Source organism: Castanea sativa, chromosome 1, assembly GCF_040712315.1.
Source record: "Castanea sativa cultivar Marrone di Chiusa Pesio chromosome 1, ASM4071231v1".
NCBI classification, from domain to species: domain Eukaryota; kingdom Viridiplantae; phylum Streptophyta; class Magnoliopsida; order Fagales; family Fagaceae; genus Castanea; species Castanea sativa.
Genome location: NC_134013.1, coordinates 30,397,217 through 30,415,599, shown reverse-complemented (window position 1 = coordinate 30,415,599; position 18,383 = coordinate 30,397,217). Strand labels below are relative to the sequence as shown.

The following is an 18,383-nucleotide window of genomic DNA, read 5'->3' as shown; positions in this document are numbered from 1 at the left end:
CTCCAATGCAGTAGAGCTTAAACAGTTTTGACATGAACAAAAACTTATCTTATCATCAGACGCAAACCACACTTAATTCTCGTGTGTACCTCACTTTTAGCAACCACGCTTAAACAAGTCAAGCATGATTCAGTCATTACTTCCTCATCAAAATAAAAAAAATTAAGCACCACTTTAAACTTATCAACTACTTAAACCATTTTTTTCCTAACGAAAATACTACATCGTCCCTTTTTTTTGGGCATAAAATACTATAATCATCATTTTTTTATATAAAAAGTTTCCCCAAAAAAAAAAAGTACTTTCCTATGTATTTTTTGGAATAATTCACAAATCTCTCCCTTATTTTTGAAATTAATTAATTTTCTCATTATATTTGAAAAAAGAGAAAATATCCCATATTCAATATTTGCGGTCACCCCACAAGTATAAATGCTTATAGAGTGTGGGAGTAAGGGATGAGTTCAAGTCTCTAAGATTAGGTTAGAGTATAAATTTTATCTTGTATAAAAAAAATTCAATTAAATTAAATCAAACAATCATAATGATTACAAATACAATACATAAAAATAATGCAAATCTCAAAAAAAAAATTTTGTAGTGTAGAATTTATACTTTTTTTCAAAAGATCCCGTTAACTTAAATGAAAAAACAATAGACTGAAAGTATTTACTTATTTTCCAAACATAAAGAAGAAATTAGTTTATTTAAAGATAAATGAGAGAATTATGAATTATTATTATTATTTTTTGCCGTTTGGAATCAGGAATTAACCCAAACATAATCGGGAAAGTACCTTTTCCCTAGTTTTTAGAATGTAGTCAACATCAATGGATAATCTCGTAAATTACGGAGAGCGAACTTATTGTCCAGTTGACTAATCTACCTGCCTTTATGTCTCTATGGGATTGGGCAGCTCATTTCTCAAAAGGCAAAAAAGAGAATGTGATGCTCTCTCTCTCTCTCACACGGACAGAAAGCTTCACTTCTGGACTTATTTTATATATATATATATATAGTCGGCAAGGGCGAAGGTACAACAAGGGTATTACTTTCACTCCACCCCGGCGCACTTTACTTCTTAGCTGAGGTTTCGACGCCACCAAGAAACAGCACTTCCCCCCCACCTGTGTTTTCTCCGCATCTCACGCTCCGCCTATAACTAACATGCGCGGCTGAGTCAATCAATCCTTATCCTACGCACACACCCCCATTCTCTCCCCTTAATTTATCTTTCCTCTCATATCAATGGCACAGCCTCCTCGAACGGACCCATTTGCCCAAAACCTTCGAGATCAGGACGCCGGTGCCGCCTTCGTCCTCCAATCAAAAGGTACCACCTCATCCCCAATAATTCTAGTCTTTTTATTTTTAAGAACCAAAACACACCTTACTTTTTTTTTTTCCGCTTTATCAATACGGGATTGAACCCAGATTTCTCATTGCAGTGCAAAAAAAAACTTTATCAGGTTACATAGAAAGCCCCGACACACACCAAACTAGTTATTGTTATGTTTGACTTTTGTGTGTGACTGAATTCAAATTGCATTGAATTGTTCAACACAACATTATTTTTTTTATGATTTTATAGGGGAATGGTGGCATGCGGGGTTTCATTTGACGACAGCGATAGTGGGGCCCACGATACTAACGTTGCCATATGCGTTCAGAGGATTAGGTTGGGGCCTAGGTTGCTTTTGTTTAACGGCGATGGCCATCGTCACCTTCTATTCCTATTGCTTGATGTCTAAGGTGCTGGAACACTGTGAGAAAGCTGGTCGCCGCCACATCAGATTCCGTGAACTCGCCGCTGACGTCTTAGGTATCCACTTGCTTCTGTTTCCGTAAATATCGAAACACACACCATTTCTGTTTTGTTTTTATTTTGTATTTGTTTGTTTCCTCTTTGTTGCGTTCACGACGCAACAACTTTGCGGCCTACTTACGTTGCGTTTGTATATATCTCACGTCATGTAACTTTCATTGGTGTAATTATAGTCCACGTCGAAAGTAAAAAATATTATTGCACCTTTAATAGCGTATATATATTTAGTCTAGAGCTATAATTTTTCAATATAGTTGAGGTGTTCAAGCTGTAAATGGATAATAAAGTGAGGTTTAGATAATAATTAGCAATAATTTACCAATTTAACGGTGGCAAAATTTGTTATAAAAAGTATTGTATAAGTAATATATATGACATTATACATGCTTTTATATTTATACTCCAATATTTAATGAGAATGATTAAGAATGAATTCATTTGAAATAGAAGTAATTTTTTTTTTTTTTTTTGGGGTTGAGTTAGTTTTGATGCGCCGTAAATCTTGAGTTTAAAGTTCAAACACTCGACCGTTTTTGTTCACCTTAAGCTATATATAATCTCTCACTTAGGATGGATTCCTTTTCAAGAAGTTACAAATATGTGCCTCTCTTATTTCCTTTTTTTTTAATTTTAATTTTTTTTAAAAAGTTATATTATAACCAGCGTTACCATATAAGAAAACATTTTTTTTAAAGCATCAAATTAGAGCTATCATTGGGATTGTTTGTGATTTGGGAATTTTGAACAGTTATGTGAATTGATGACTTGTGATGAACGTAGTTTTTTTTATTGATTTGAAAGAATGAGAAGAGATCAAAATCTTAGCGAAGATTCCTAAATGTGGACATGATTCCTTAATACAGATATTAGTCCAATCAAACTACTTCTACCTACAAAATAAGTGCGCCACTAAGTTTGTAATATAAAAGGTTTTCTTTTGTTTGATTGGAATCATTAAAGAATTGAAAGCAGCTATATATAGATGTTTATCTTTTTAGGAGAATAATTTTTTGTTAAAAGGTAAATTACAGTTAATGACTTATTGTTTGGACTAATATTAGTTATGTCTCAGATATTTTATTATGCATACTCTTAATGATATTTTTTTATTATTAGACTAAGATATTTTAAAATTGAACAATTTGGTCCCAAATCAGTAATTACTATGAAAAAGAGTAGAAAAATGGTAAATGTTTAGGGACCAAGTTGGTTAATTTTGAATTGTCTTGGACTTGACTAACATCAGCCTAAATCTCATGAGTGTTAACTATATTTAACCATTTTTATTAAATTTTTTAATGTTCTCTTGGTGCTTCATTTGCTTAGCTTAGTGTGGGCTTTTTTAAAATTAAAAGAATCATATGAGTTATATGAATGGTGATTTTAGTCTTATAAATTTTACCATGTAAACCTTATAAATTGATGTCTAATTTTTAACCAAAAAAAGTTTATGAAATCTATTTATTATGTAGTTGATGTAATATTAATCACATTCATTATCATGTCATTTTTTTTTTGAGAAACACACACACACACACACACATATGTCAATTGATAAGATTTTTGTAATAAAATTTTGATAGTACCATTAATATTTTAGGTGGGTTCTGGTTAACTCAACTAGTAAAGTCTCTGATGGTTAAATAAGAGATTTGAGGTTCAATCTCCGCTTACACTAAAAACTGATTGGTGTCTTGGTCTGATAATAAAGAGTTTTCATCAGGAGCGGACGCTATAGGTCGAAATTCTCTCAATTATTTTTTTATAAATATTTTAGAGATTATAACTTATAGCAATTTAAATGTCGTTAAGAACTTTGTAACTCAAGTGTCATCTGCCTGTGTTTTTAACATGTGTGTGTCTATATATATATATAATCAGAAATCTATATAGAAAATCTTTTAAAAAATCACTTATTTTGTGCCTTTGTTTTTCTTACAGGGTCGGGATGGATGTTTTATTTTGTGATATTAATCCAAACGGCTATCAACACTGGAATTGGAATAGGAGCAATTTTGCTGGCAGGACAATGCCTTGAGGTATGGTTATTAATCATTATAAAGAAGAAGATGAGTTTCATTTGTAATGTGAAAAGTGGTAGTGCTGCTAACTGCAGTTGGTGGGGGATAGACGAATGCAATCTACATATATAATTTTCAAGGATAAAGATATAACACCAAAATAGATTGCTTGTTTCAGTCATTTGTAAATTTTTTCCCTCAAAAAGAATCAAATGGTCTACAAAATGGACACCTTTATAAAAAAAAAATTGGATTAACATGTTTCTCTTTATTTATTTAATTCCTTAATGACCCTTTGCATTTTTTGCCCTATTTTTCTTTTGGTTGTCAAAGATCCTGTATTCGAATCTTTCCCCCAATGGGCCCTTGAAGTTGTACCACTTCATAGCAATGGTGACACTTGTAATGATAATTCTCTCTCAGTTTCCTACCTTTCATTCTCTCAGACACATCAATTTTGGTTCACTTCTTCTCAGCTTGGGCTACACTTTCCTTGTCGTTGGTGCTTGTATACATGCAGGTACAGAAAATTATAGATCCGTATATGAAGCTTCGTTTATATAAACTAACCATGCATTATATATGTTAGTTGCTAGAGTATCAGGTCTAGGCCCACTTGGGTCCAAGCTCGATGCATTGCTGTACTTATCTACTAGCTACTAGTTGAACACTTGTACTGTCCTAGCTGTTGAGAGTTGTTAAAGATGGCTCCTTTATTCTATAGTTAGAGCAATGCCAATTTACCAACTTCTAAGGCTTTCATAGTATTACACATCTATATTTATTTTCATATTTTAAAGAAAAGTACACCTACTTTTGAGGCGTCTATCATTCTTGTAGTACTTGAAATGCAAGAATCATTATCAAAATGAATAGATGAAGTGGATAATAAGGTGGATGACGCATTTAATCCCAAGGGCTGTTTTAGCGGTTCCAGTCTTATGTGATTATGAGATCACACCAACATCACACCCAAGTTAACAAAAAACCTTTTCCGAACATTTTTGTAGATGTTATCCTCGTCTCCTCAGTTTATGCACCTTGTCCTAAATGCAGAATTACTGAAATAAGATTAAAGTCCTGACGGTGTCCTAAATGCAGAATCACTGGTAACAAAATCAAAGCCCTCATGGTTTCATGACTGCTTATTCATCATTTTCCCAAAACTAGGCCAGGCAAACTTAAGAAAGAAAGTTCTAACACTTGTAGATAGCCCAGAGCTCCTTGAAGATTATAATTGTATTTACCTGTAATTTTTATGACATAATTAACTTGTTTTCCTTGGGGATACAATTCTCTTCTAGAATTGGAATGATTTGTATAATTTACTCTTAATATGCTCTGGTGATTAAACAAGTTCCATCTGTCCTGCAGGTACCTCAAAAAATGCCCCTCCAAGGGACTACTCTTTAGAATCTAAAATGACAACAAAGGTTTTCAGTGCCTTTACTTCTATATCTATATTTGCTTCCATTTTTGGAAATGGGATACTACCTGAAATACAAGTAAAGCTTCTGAATAAATAAAGCTCTATACTTTTCTTTTTCCTTTTTTGAGCTTTCCATTAGTCTTTCTTTTTCCATAGGCTATGTGGCACCTCAGATGAATAAGTGGATAGGAACAACTGTCAACTAGGCCTCTTGATCTGTCCAATTTTACTGAACTGCACAATGACACTTGCTGCCTGATTAGTAATATAGGTTGTTCAGATTATATCAAACGTTAAGGAATTACGGTCAAGCAATGGTTTATCATGGTTCTTGATTTTAAATTTTGCCCTGCCATCAATACAGGCAACTCTTGCTCCACCTGCCACTGGGAAGATGGTAAAAGGGCTTCAGATGTGTTATGCAGTAATTTTTGTTACCTTCTACTCGGCTGCAGTGTCTGGATATTGGGTGTTTGGAAACAAAGCTAATTCAAATATTCTCAATAGCTTATTACCGGATAAAGGTCCTTCTTTGGCTCCAACATGGGTTATTGGCCTTGCTGTGATCTTTGTTCTCCTGCAGCTCTTTGCCATTGGCCTGGTAAGCTTCCAAATGGCAATCAATTCTTCTAGATATCGCATCCCAATGTATGCATTGGCACATCAATTCTACAAGAGAGAATAAGAAAAAATAAGTCTAGAGACACTGCTGATTTGACCTATTGTGATTTGTATATTAAAAGTGGTGTTAATGATGAGTCTAGGTGAAAGTTATGTTGCACCAATCACAATAAGTCATATCAATAGTTTTAAACAATGTTGTGTCATTAGCATTACTGAACAAGAAGAGGGAGATTTTGTCTTTTTTATTTTTATGTATGTTTTGGGAGGGGGGGGGGGGTTGTATAAATGAACGGCCATTCACAGTATATTCCTTCGTTTAAGCTAAATTTCAGGATGCATTTGTTAACTTTCTCTGATATATCACAGGTTTATTCTCAAGTTGCTTATGAGATCATGGAAAAAAAATCAGCTGATGTAAAACAAGGGATGTTTTCTAAAAGGAACCTTATTCCTCGGATAATTCTTCGGACGCTGTATGTGATATTCTGCGGATTTGTTGCAGCAATGCTTCCTTTCTTTGGAGATATTAATGCTGTTGTAGGAGCAATTGGCTTCATCCCTCTGGATTTCGTCCTCCCAATGCTACTCTACAACATGACTTTCAAGCCTCCAAAATCATCTTTCACCTATTGGATCAATATGTCTATTATTGTTGTCTTCACAGGTGCAGGACTCATGGGCTCGTTCTCTTCAATAAGGCAATTGATTCTTGATGCCAGCAAATTTAAGCTCTTTAGCAGTAATGTGGTTGGTTAAGTTCAAAATGAATTACACAGCAATCTTGCCCCCAATTTGGGTTATTCACCACTTGGAATGGTGAATCTGTATCGTTGTGCTCTACGAAGTAATTGAAATACGAGTTTCCATACCGCATCTTTTGTGGCTATAACATAAAAATCACAAACTTGCATGGGGGCCGTGGGGCACTAGCTTTTACCATAGTACAGCGTACTTAGCTAATGATATGAGCTTTGTAAATTGAATTGCATTTGATGACGGTGGAAAGTAAATTGAATTAAAAGTGTACTCGTTTGTCAGACTGATCTTAACTCCTATCATGAGTCTCGGCTCAGATTGAAAATTGATTTTGTTGAACTTAATGCATTCATTGCATTAAGTACTGACTGGTACCATCCTGTCACGCAATAAGAGAGACTGGAGGGGCCATATTTTTCAGTTGGAGAAAAAATCCGAAGTAATTGGATGTATTTGTGAAAAAAAAAATTTAGTAATAGATTCAAATTACAACTAAACAACTAATTATTTATAATTTATTGTGAAAGTGTTGTAAAAATCTTGTAAACATTACACTTCTGTTAGATAGTTAACTGAAAACTAATTGCATTCTCTTCTTGAGAAATGCTATATTTTGTCCTAGGCATGAATAAACCCATCTCCACTATTGATATTGAAAATGATGTCGCGTAAAGGGAGAGATAAATTCTTAAATTATAAGTCTAGTGCTAAAAAAAATCACATCTTTTTCATAACTATGACTAATTAAATAATAGTGGTGGCTTTAGGATTTTTTTCCTAAGGGGTCAATAAAAAAAAAAATTATACAAATTCAGACCAAGACGCCAATTGGTTTAAGAGGATCATTATTATTAAGAGGATCTTATTCAACCATCAGAACTAACTGAAACCCACTTTAAGAATGTCAAGATATTATTATTAAGAGGATCATATTCAGGTTTATTTCAACTGGGCTTAAAAAAAATTTAGGCCGAAGTGTTTAAATTTGTATTTTAGAGGGGCTAAACCTGGCGTCAACCTTGACTGTAAAAAAAACAACATTAGTATTTGCCTCATGTAAAAGTGATGTAACATCAATCCTGGTGTTTGTAAAAGTGATGAAGTGCTAATCAAAGTAATCACTGATCACCTTAGTAAATTGAGAAATTTTTATGTGTAGGCTTTGGATAAATGGGAATGAAGGTACATGGATTTTTATGAGGGCCAAAATGTAATTGGGGAAAGTGACTGGAAAATATATATTAAAAATACAAGCATTTATAGCCTATGGCCCATATTGAAGTTGAATTCTCATATGACAATAATAATAATAATAATAATAATAATAAAATAAATAAAAGAAGGGCTCTTCAGGTCAAGTTGAAGGATTACCAATGCAAACAATGTTTCACTTTTACCATGGCAAAAGATATAAAGGGCTGGCCTTTTTATAGGCTAAGGGAAACTTCCGTTTCAATCGGAATAGATTGGCAATATCTCTTATTAGTCGTCTTATGGCAAAGTGGTCCACTGCTCGGAAATCATGAATGATGGTATTCCATTATTGATTAGATATGTCGCACGGAAAATCGTAGGTTGCTGTTAATGGTATATAGGAGAAAGTGATGTTTGGGATATTATAATTACCCATTTGTTATTAAAAAATATATTTAATAAAATAAATACTCATTCGCAAATTCACTACATAAGTGAGAAAATGTACTAAATTATATTATAAAGTATAATATTATAATGTAAAATTTGTAGGTTTTTTTTAATAGGGCATCAGTTGTTTAAGTGTTTTTTATTTTTATAAATTTTATGTAATGGAACACATAATATATTTTGCATTCAACAATAAATAAATAAATAAATAAATATATATATATATATATATATGAAAAACACAATTTAATAAATAGATTTAAATTATATAATTTTAATATTATTTTATATTAATGGAGAAGATATTATTGTAATGATTTTTTTTAAATATACCATAATTGGTTGGCATATTAAAAAAAAATGTACAACCTCCATTCCATCCAATACATGTAACATGTTATATTAAATTTAAATTATTATTTAAGTTTGGAATTATAACATTTTTTTCCTTTTGAAATCTATATAATAATAATAATAATAATAATAATAATAATAATAATAATAATAATAATAATAATAATAATAATAATAATAGTAGGTGAAACTGAGATAAACTCAAGATAAAATTCTAAATTAAAGTTATAATTTTGCGCCATGTGTTCTAAATTATTTATTCTTAAAGAGTTTTATTTCTTAATTTCATAATTAAATGTGGGACCACATCATAAATATTCATCCAAGTGAGTTATTAAGTATAAAAACCAAAGAGTTTAAAATAAATGAATTGTAAAAGAAAAGTGTTTCACAATAATTTTTTTTTATATACAAGATAGAATTCTACTCTAATCTAATCTAAGTGTATATGTGTGTGAAGCTCCCTCCTAGAGATTTGAACCTTGGCCCTTGCCCCCCACACCCCACAATAATTAAAAAAGAAATAACACGGACAATTTACATATTATACATAATAATATCCTTACAAATTTTTTTAAAGAGTTAACAAAATATAAAGATGACCATCAATAGTATTTAAATTATATTATAGGAATTATATTATGCATCTTATTGTATATCTTTAAGTGTATCCATGCATATGCATTGAGTTACAAGTTAGTCTATATATATAATAATAGGTAAAACTGAGAGAAAATCCAATTAGATTTCAAATTGGAATTCAATTAGAGTCTAATTTTACGCCATGTGTCCCATCTAATCTAAATTTTTAAATTTTTGTGTCAATTGAGTAAATTCAATGTAAAAATTGGATTTTAATTAGAATTTAATTTTGCGACATGTGTCCCATCTAATCTAAGTTTTTAATTTTTGTACCTAATGAATTAATTTAGTGTAAAAAACGAGGAGTTCAATATAAGTAAACCATAAAAACATAATTTTTGAATGACAATATATTTATGAGCCTTTTTTTTTTTGTAAAACTAAAAACAATTCAAGTTAATAAGTCATATATATAAATAGGTAAAACTTATAGAAAACCCAATTAGATTCTACAATTGCAGTCCAATTTTGCGCCATGTGTCCTAAATTATTTATTTTAAGAGAGAGTTTTTTTTCTTAATTTTGGAATTAAATGTGGGACCATATCATAAATATCCATTCAAGTGAGTTATTGTGTACAAAAATCAGTCTATAATTAATGAACATAAAAATATTAAAAAAATGAAAAATTTACATTTTCTACCTAATAACATTCTTACAAGACTTTTTAAAGAGTTAAAAAAGAAAAAAAAGAATGACTATCAATAATATTAAAATTATATATGTAAGAATTATACTATGCATCTTAATGCGTATCTTTTAAGTATATCCATGTATATGCATGGAGTTATAAGCTAGTCTATATAATAATAATAATAATAATAATAATAATAGGTGAAGCTGAGAGAAACTTAAATTAGAATTCCAAATTAGAGTTTCAATTTTGCGCTATGTGTCCTAAATTATTTATTCTTAAAGAGTTTTATTTCTTAATTTTAGAATAAAATGTTGGACCACATTATAAATATTCATCCAAATGAGTTATTAAGTACAAAAAACCAAAGAGTCTAGAATAAATGAATCGTAAAAAAAAAAGTTCTTCACAATAATAAATAAGTAAATAAATAAGGACAATTTACATTTTATACATAATAATATCCTTACAATTTTTTTAAAGAGTTAAAAAAATATAAAAATGACTATCAATAGTATTTAAATTATATATATATATATATATATATAGGAATTATATTATGCATCTTGTTGTATTTCTTTAAGTGTATCCATGCATATGTATGATGTTACAAGCTAGTATATATTAAGAGGTAAAGTTTAGAAAAAATTCAATTAGAATTTAAAATTTGAAACCAATTGTGCGCCATGAGTCTAAATTTATGTGGGGACCACACTATAATTATTCACTTAAGCTTATACCATGTGTCCACTTAAGTTTTTTAATCTTTGTGCCAAGTGAGTTAATGAGTATAATATACTAAGAATCTAATAATATTAATGAATTATAAGTTTTATTTATTTATTTTTAAATCACATATTCTCAATAAAAATCACCATACAACAAAGATCACTACACATTCTATCTTATTAAAAATTAGAAAATAAAAGATCATAAGTAGTATTAAATTTGGGTAAGAATTTTAATATATGACTAATTACATATACTTTAAAAAAAATTTGATTAATTATTTATATTTTTATGATAAAAGTTGTGTTTAATTTTAAATGTATTCATACGTATGCATATGTTATATGCTATTTGTTTTTAATAATTTGATTAATTTTTTATATTTTTATAATAAAAATTGTGTTTAATATTAGATGCATTCATGTATTTGCATGGGTTCCATGCTAGTATAAGTATAATGCATGTATTTTTGAAACTTGAATTTTAAGGTAATTTTTTTGAATATTTATCATTTTCATTGTTTTTTTAGGGCTCATATTTCTAATTTCTAATGTCTTTTTTTTTTTTTGTATTTTTTTATCCCAAATTTAAATAGTTTGGCCAAAATAGAATAAAATTTCATACTTTTTCACTGAAAAAATAAGAAAAAAAATGAATATTTAAGTCCAAAATGGAAAAGGCAACTTACAAAAAGAATTAATTTAAAGCCTAATTAGTTCAAAATAGACCGTATGGAGTCTATGGACTGATGGGACCAAATGGACCAAAGTGGACAAAATTGGATTGAGGTGAATTGATGTGGGCTGAATGGACTAAAGGCTACATTGTTGTGGCTCAAGAGGAGTATAGTAATAGAAAATGATACGTTTCAACTTTAAGAAATTATATATATTTGTAAGACTTATATGTAATAAAATTTGTACTAACGACAATATCACTAAAAAATAAATAGGAATGTGCTTATTATATTATTGATGTGAAACTAACCAATCATGTCACTTTGTAAACTTTTTGAAAAAAAATGATATCATTTAGGTGTTCTTTTTTCCATTAAAAATTTAAATGAGAACATTCATAAGATGCATTATTTAAAAAAAATTTATTGTTTGATTAATATTAATTTAAAAAAAAATGCTTAAATGACTTCATATACTAATAGATTTGGAAAAAAAAAATTAAATTAACTAATTTAGATATTTACAAACAGACCTTATAATTGAAATGAACCGAAGTAGATCAAAATGCTATGCTGATGTGGCTCAACAAAAGCGTAGTAATAATAAATATTACGTTTCGACTTTTAGATATTATATAAATGTATGACTAATTACTAAAAAAGAATGATTCAAATATTTATTTAAAATTTTCTTTATATATATATATATATATATTCTTTATGATTCTAATATAAAAAATCAATAATAAATAACACAAATAAATTGAATCTACACCTTGCAGGTGACTTCATAAAATAGATATACTAATTTCACATTTCATTTGAGTTATTATGTTGTTAAACATTAATCATATTTATTATCATGTCAATTTTTAAGTATTTTGTAATTATAAAGGAGATGAGGTAATACCATTGTTAATGCCTCATTTTTTCTTTTCTTCTTGTGCCTCAAAAGGCCAACCTGAAAATGTTAGGCTAATGGTTTTTTAAGTGTCCACGTGTGTGCCAAATGACTGTAGTTAGTCAATTTAACAGTAGGGTAACGGAAGTATCAATTTGGCACACATGTGAACTTTATGAAGTAAATTAACTAAAATAAAAGTTCAAAGGGTATAATGGTCACTACTTCAAAGTTTAAGAAGTATCATGATATTTTCCTTATATGTAATATATGCAGTAATGTTAAGGCTAACTCAATACATTTTGAAGTTTAAGACAATAATTTTAAATGAGACACTTTTTTTAATATTGAATTAGTAATTTTGCATCTCAATACAACACTTAAATGCTTCTCACTTCTTAAGCTACAAAATAATTAATTAAGTTTTTGTATTTAAATTTTGTTAAGATATCATTTTCAATTGATAATATAATTAATTTATTCTATCTAAAGTATATTTTTATCAATTTTAATTAAAAAAAAATTATTTATGCCAAAACAATTATTGGGATGGGCTTTTTTTTTAATAAAAAAAAAATTAAAATCACTTACAAGATGAGACTTATTTTAGTTTTTAATTAGGATGGGACCTATTTTTTATTAGGATGAGACATTTTTTTTTATTGGCGATAAGGCTTTTATTTTGGGGGCCGGGAGGGTGGGGAGGGGGGGGGGGGGGGGGGGTGGGGTGGGATCTTAAGCTTAGGCCTTGAGGAGCCACTCGGTGCTTTATTTTGAGCTTTTAAGATCTTTTTATTATTTTTATTATTATTATTTATTTTTGGAGAACAATTTGGAATTAAACTAATGTGAGTTAATGCCCCTCAATGAAGTCTAATTGTAGAATTAAACTAGCTAGTTGAAATATTTTTATTATTTTGTTTTTTATTTTATTGTGTTCTCCTCCGGAATACATGACATCTATCTTCTTGTTATGAATGTTTTAATATGCGATATATATTGATGTCCATTCGTCGTGTATAGTGTATACAGTGTCAGCTTTTTTACAATTGTCGTCTTTAAGTAAGGGGCCAATCAAGCGCAACTTCATTTGCGTTGTTCATATATTAGTAACAAACACTGTTAGGCACACATAAATGGGACTTCAGAGAAAGGGGCACACATTAATTGGGAAAGCAATGGAATTGTTCTACAAGAAAAGTAACAAACACTCTAAATCTAATGGGAAATACCAAAAAAAGAAAAAAAAAAAAAAAAGGAGAAGAAAACAGTCAAATCTTGTAGTTATAAGCAAAACAGAAAATCCAGGTTTGGGTTTTAAAAAATTTAGGCACAAACTGCATGGATTTTTATCATTTTTTAATGAGAAATGTTATGTTCACAACATTTTTATAATAAATTTTAAATGACAAATTGTTATTAACTGTTATTGGTGAGTAAAAAAGTTATTTTAATGGTTGGTTCAAATTAAAACTGGTAACAACTTATCATCTTGAAATTATTGTAAAAGTATTGTGAAAATATTCTACACTAAACATGTTTTTATAGGCAGGGGCAAAGTATATTCCCAAGTGTTTTTTCTTCTTCCCTTCATTTTTCACCCCATCACATGAGCCATGTGGAAAAGGAAGTTTGATTAAAATAAAGCATAGTGAAGACCACTACCAGCAAAATGTATAAAAAAAAATTGTATCTCAATTCTCAAGAGAATACAAATCTTCTGTCAAGACTCAAGAGCCGTAGCCATGATATTCTCTTATCAGGTTTGTCTAAACAACAAAAAGATAATTTGGTGCCAGCACTGATCTATATCGTTCAGACTAGTCGCCTGCATAATCAACATGTGATTTACCAAAAGATATTAAAAAGAAATACAGTTCCATCCGCGTATGTAGGGTCAGAGAGAGAGAGTCATTAAATAATTTATTAGTTATTTAACAAATATTTTAGAATCCCATAAAAAAACAACAATTTTTTTCCACAACAACCTACAAAATATGAGTGATAAAGAAAAAATTATATGTCCATATAAAATGACAGATAGTTAGTCACAGTTTGCCAAGTATGATTATTACAGCAAAATTATGACTTTTTTTTTTTAACATTATTTAATAAAGACACCAAGTTCCGTCAAAGGTCATTTATTATTTAATTAAAGATACCAAGTTCCCCTCAAAATGCCTTTAATAAGAAGCAATTGTACACCCCAAAACAGGAACCACCTAATTATTTATGCATTTAAAACAACCGGATCACGATCATATCATTATCATCTTTATTAATTAGTTTATTTATAATTTTTTATTAGAATGTTCCCCTATTATCAGATTTCAATAATTGAGTATAAATCTTAAAGACTTTTTAGTTGGACCGATCAAACGTACGTTAATGGTAGAAATTAATATGCTTTTGGTATAACTCATTAAATACTATGATTTAATTAATAATTTTTTTTGACAAAGTTTAGCTATAAAATCGGTTATAACTTTAAGTTACAACCTTATTCAATATCTTTTTATTAGATGTGAATTTTAACAAATCTACCGCTGGATTACATCTTCTTCTTATATACTTTATGCTTGCAAAATTTTTAGAAAACAAAAGATAAATAGCTATGTCATCATTAAATTGTTTAAATTGCAAGTCCTTATAGTTTAAAATTATGTGTAAAAGATAAGCTTATAGATCATATAATAAATAATATCCGATTGATATAAAATTTGACATGTGTATTAAAAACGTAAAGAACATGCAATTCAACAGTTAAATTTTCAAAATTTGTAGTAATATTTATTTTATTTAGTAAGGTTGTAGTTACAACCAGTTTTGTAACTAAATTTTGTTTGGTTTTGTTTTGTTTTGTTTTGTTTTTTTTTAAGGGGGAATACTCCGATTTAATTAAGGACCCAGAGGATACGCTACATGCACTTTGGCTCTGGCCAGAAATTTTGAGTTGTTGGCAGGGTGGTTGATACTGTACCGGTATCGGTCGTACCAGCCAGTACATACCGTACTGGCCAGTGCACCGGTACCGGTACACTTCTATATTGTACCGAAAAAAATACCAGGCGTACCGGCCATCCGGCTAATTTCGGGCAATACTGGCCGGTACAGAAAAAAGCTTTTTATTTTTATTTTTATTTTTTAGTTTTGTAATTTTTGAATTTTTGTAAAGGCATAATGGTAACTTATTTACATTAACTTATTAGTATTATTTGTTTTCTTAGTATGCAATGAACAACTAAGCTTTCTATTTTTTATATTGTGTTTTTTTTTTCTTTTAATTGATACTAAAGTCTAAAACTATGAATACTTTGTTCTGAATTGAGGTAATGTTTTATGATAAACTTTTATATTTACTATAATATAAGTGAAATATTATATGTTTATAAACATGGTTCTAGAGATTTTGGTGTGTGTGTGTGTGTGTGTGTCTATATATATATATATATATATAAAATAGCGGTAAACCCGAAACGGTACCCCGATATTGACCGGTATCCGAAATATATCGTACCGGTGGCCAAACCGGTACAGCCTCCGGTACGGTATTGACTTCCTTGGTTGTTGGGGATCAGATTCTACTTAGAATTTTCACAATTCAACTTACTTCACAAGATTCTCAGATTTGATGCAATACGTGATAGAGGAGCAGAAAGGTTTGGAAGATTTTGGCATGCTCATTTGGGCTTTATGATTCCATAGAAACAGATTAAGGACTGAAGATAAGCCTTTTCCAGATTGGAGATGTTTGTCCATTGGCGAAACAGATTCTAGCAGTCAAGGGCGGCTCCACTTGGAGCCCAGAGGGTTCAATTGAACCCCTGAACTGCACCCCCCCCCCCCCAATATATATATATATATATATATACACATATAAATTAATTTTTTTTACTGTTTTGACACCCTAAAATAAATATTTGAACACCAATATGATCATAACAATATCTTAGACATTTTAATCATACCAAAAAAAAAAAAAAAAACTCAACAACAAACCAATTTGATCTAAAATTTGGAAAAACAAATTAATATACCCAACAACAAAGTAGAAATTTGTTAATTTTAAACTTTAGAAAAGGCTCATGTAGATCTTAACAAATTTAAAATAAATCAATCAAATGGGAGATCAATGGATGAATAATTGTTTGGCCATGTACATTGAAAGAGATAGAGCTTGTAGGATTGATAATGCAAAATATGAAACATCATGGAAAGCAATTGTAAAAATTTATGTATTTCAATTTTTGTTTTTGTTTTTGTTTTTGTTTTTTTGTTGTGATATTGATATATTTAAGTTCTCTTTTATTTTAAATTTTGTATAATTTATGTTTATTATTGACCACCCTAAACAATAATCCTAGAGCCGCCACGGCTAGCAAATCAGGGGCAGCTTGATGCATTTGGGACTTAAGGTGAAAATTGATTATCTTGTTTTAGATGCAAAATTACTAATAATTAACATGAACTAAGTAAAATTTTTTCTTTCTTTAGAAATTTTATAGACATAAAAAATTTGACAAAACTTTTGCCACTTGTTGATATGGAAGATTGATAGTGATAAGTAAAAGAGTGGTGTTAGTGGTAAACCTAAATGAGAACTACTAAAAATTTGCTAACTCAACTCTTATTATTATTATTATTTGAAGTGTAAAATTCACAAAATTTTTCATAACAAATCCTAGGTTTTAAGTTGCTCCTTGTTTTCTATTTGAAAACACCACTACAATTATTTTTTTGCCATCAATAGCATGTTGTAACAACTTGCTACTAAGCATTTGTTGTTAAAATGTTGTGAAAAATATTGTGGAAATAGCTTTTTTCTCTTTTTTTGTCTTTTTTTTTTAATTTTTTTTTTATCATTTGGTAATTTATTTATTTATTTATTGATTAAATAACCCTATTGCTATTGGTTAAAATTTGCGGACCTTTTTTTTTACTTGGGGCCTTATGCGACAGCATCTATTGCTTCTACCATTCAGCCGGCAGTATAGCAAATTTTATCAAAGCCAATCTCGTGGTTTCTCCACCATCCTTTGCTGTCTAGTGAAGCCAAGTCTAATGGTCTAAGCCAGCCTCTCCTTTGGTTAAAATTCAATGATTGCAGGTGCTTACTGAGAAGGTTCACCTAGGTCCAAGTGGTCCATGTGTATAGGGAAGGCAACAGGTGCCCGGATGCGCTTGCAAGATGGGGCAATACCATGAATGAAGATTTTGTTGTGTTTGATTCCCCACCAAGCCCTGAGATTTTGTGAATTGTTAACATGGACAGTGCTGACATGTATATTGGTAGAATATTTGAACCTGGTCTCACCACTTGTGTGGGATAGTTTGCTGTTTTGTATTTCCCCTTAACCAAAAAAAAAAAAAAAAAATTCAATTTCGATGGTGCAATCTTCAAGGAGCTAGGGATTACAGGTATTGGAGTGGTTTTCCGTGAATCACAGGGGCTGGTTCTAGCATCCATGTCTGAGCAAATTTGTCTTCCTCAATCTGTTGTTGAAGTGGAAGCCATTGCCGCTACGAGAGCTGTTCAATTCGCTCAAGAACTTAGCCTTTCTTTGGTAATTTTAATTTGAAGGTTGTTAGGGATGAAAAATCCACCAGTTGTCACATGGCTCTCACTTGACTTGAAACAACACCTGCACAACAAAAGACAAGACCAAACCAAGGGCACCGGTATGGTACCGGCCAAAAACCCTCCGAAGGTCAAGTTAGAGCTTCTTTTCTTCTTCACAACCCTAAAGTGCTAGAGCTGAAGTGAATTATGCGTACCGTGGTTTATGAGGGTTTTGAGGTATATATAGTAGTGTGGAGCCGAAATAAGCGCCTTGGTGAGGAAGTGCTTTCCTTCTAGGAGAGTAATTTGTGGATTTTACGTATCACCTAGAGCCTTTTTCCTTATAGGAATCTTCTCGACTAAGGCCAAACGTGTAGCGCAAGAACTTTCCTTATACACGCATACGTGGAGGGCAAGATAGGTTATGGATGAAGATTGGCTTTTTCTCTTCAGCTTTTCCTCTTTAGCTTTTCCTTCTTAAGGTCGTCAGCTTACGCATGTCTCCGGAAAGGTCGTCAACTTAGAACCTTCAGCTTTGACTCCGTCAGCTTTCTTCCTTTAGCTTTGATCTCATTAGTTTCCTCCCTT

General features: G+C 30.5%; 1 protein-coding gene across 1 annotated transcript; it reads left to right on the top strand.

The window, feature by feature from the left end:
* The first annotated feature begins 952 nt into the window (after positions 1-952).
* LOC142641604 (putative GABA transporter 2) lies at positions 953-6,772 on the top strand. Its single transcript, XM_075816064.1, has 7 exons — positions 953-1,333; positions 1,592-1,822; positions 3,767-3,864; positions 4,180-4,366; positions 5,221-5,351; positions 5,640-5,876; positions 6,266-6,772. The coding sequence occupies exons 1-7, from the start codon at positions 1,249-1,251 to the stop codon at positions 6,653-6,655; spliced, it is 1,359 nt and encodes a 452-aa protein (XP_075672179.1). The 5' UTR covers positions 953-1,248; the 3' UTR covers positions 6,656-6,772.
* Positions 6,773-18,383: the final 11,611 nt, after the last annotated feature.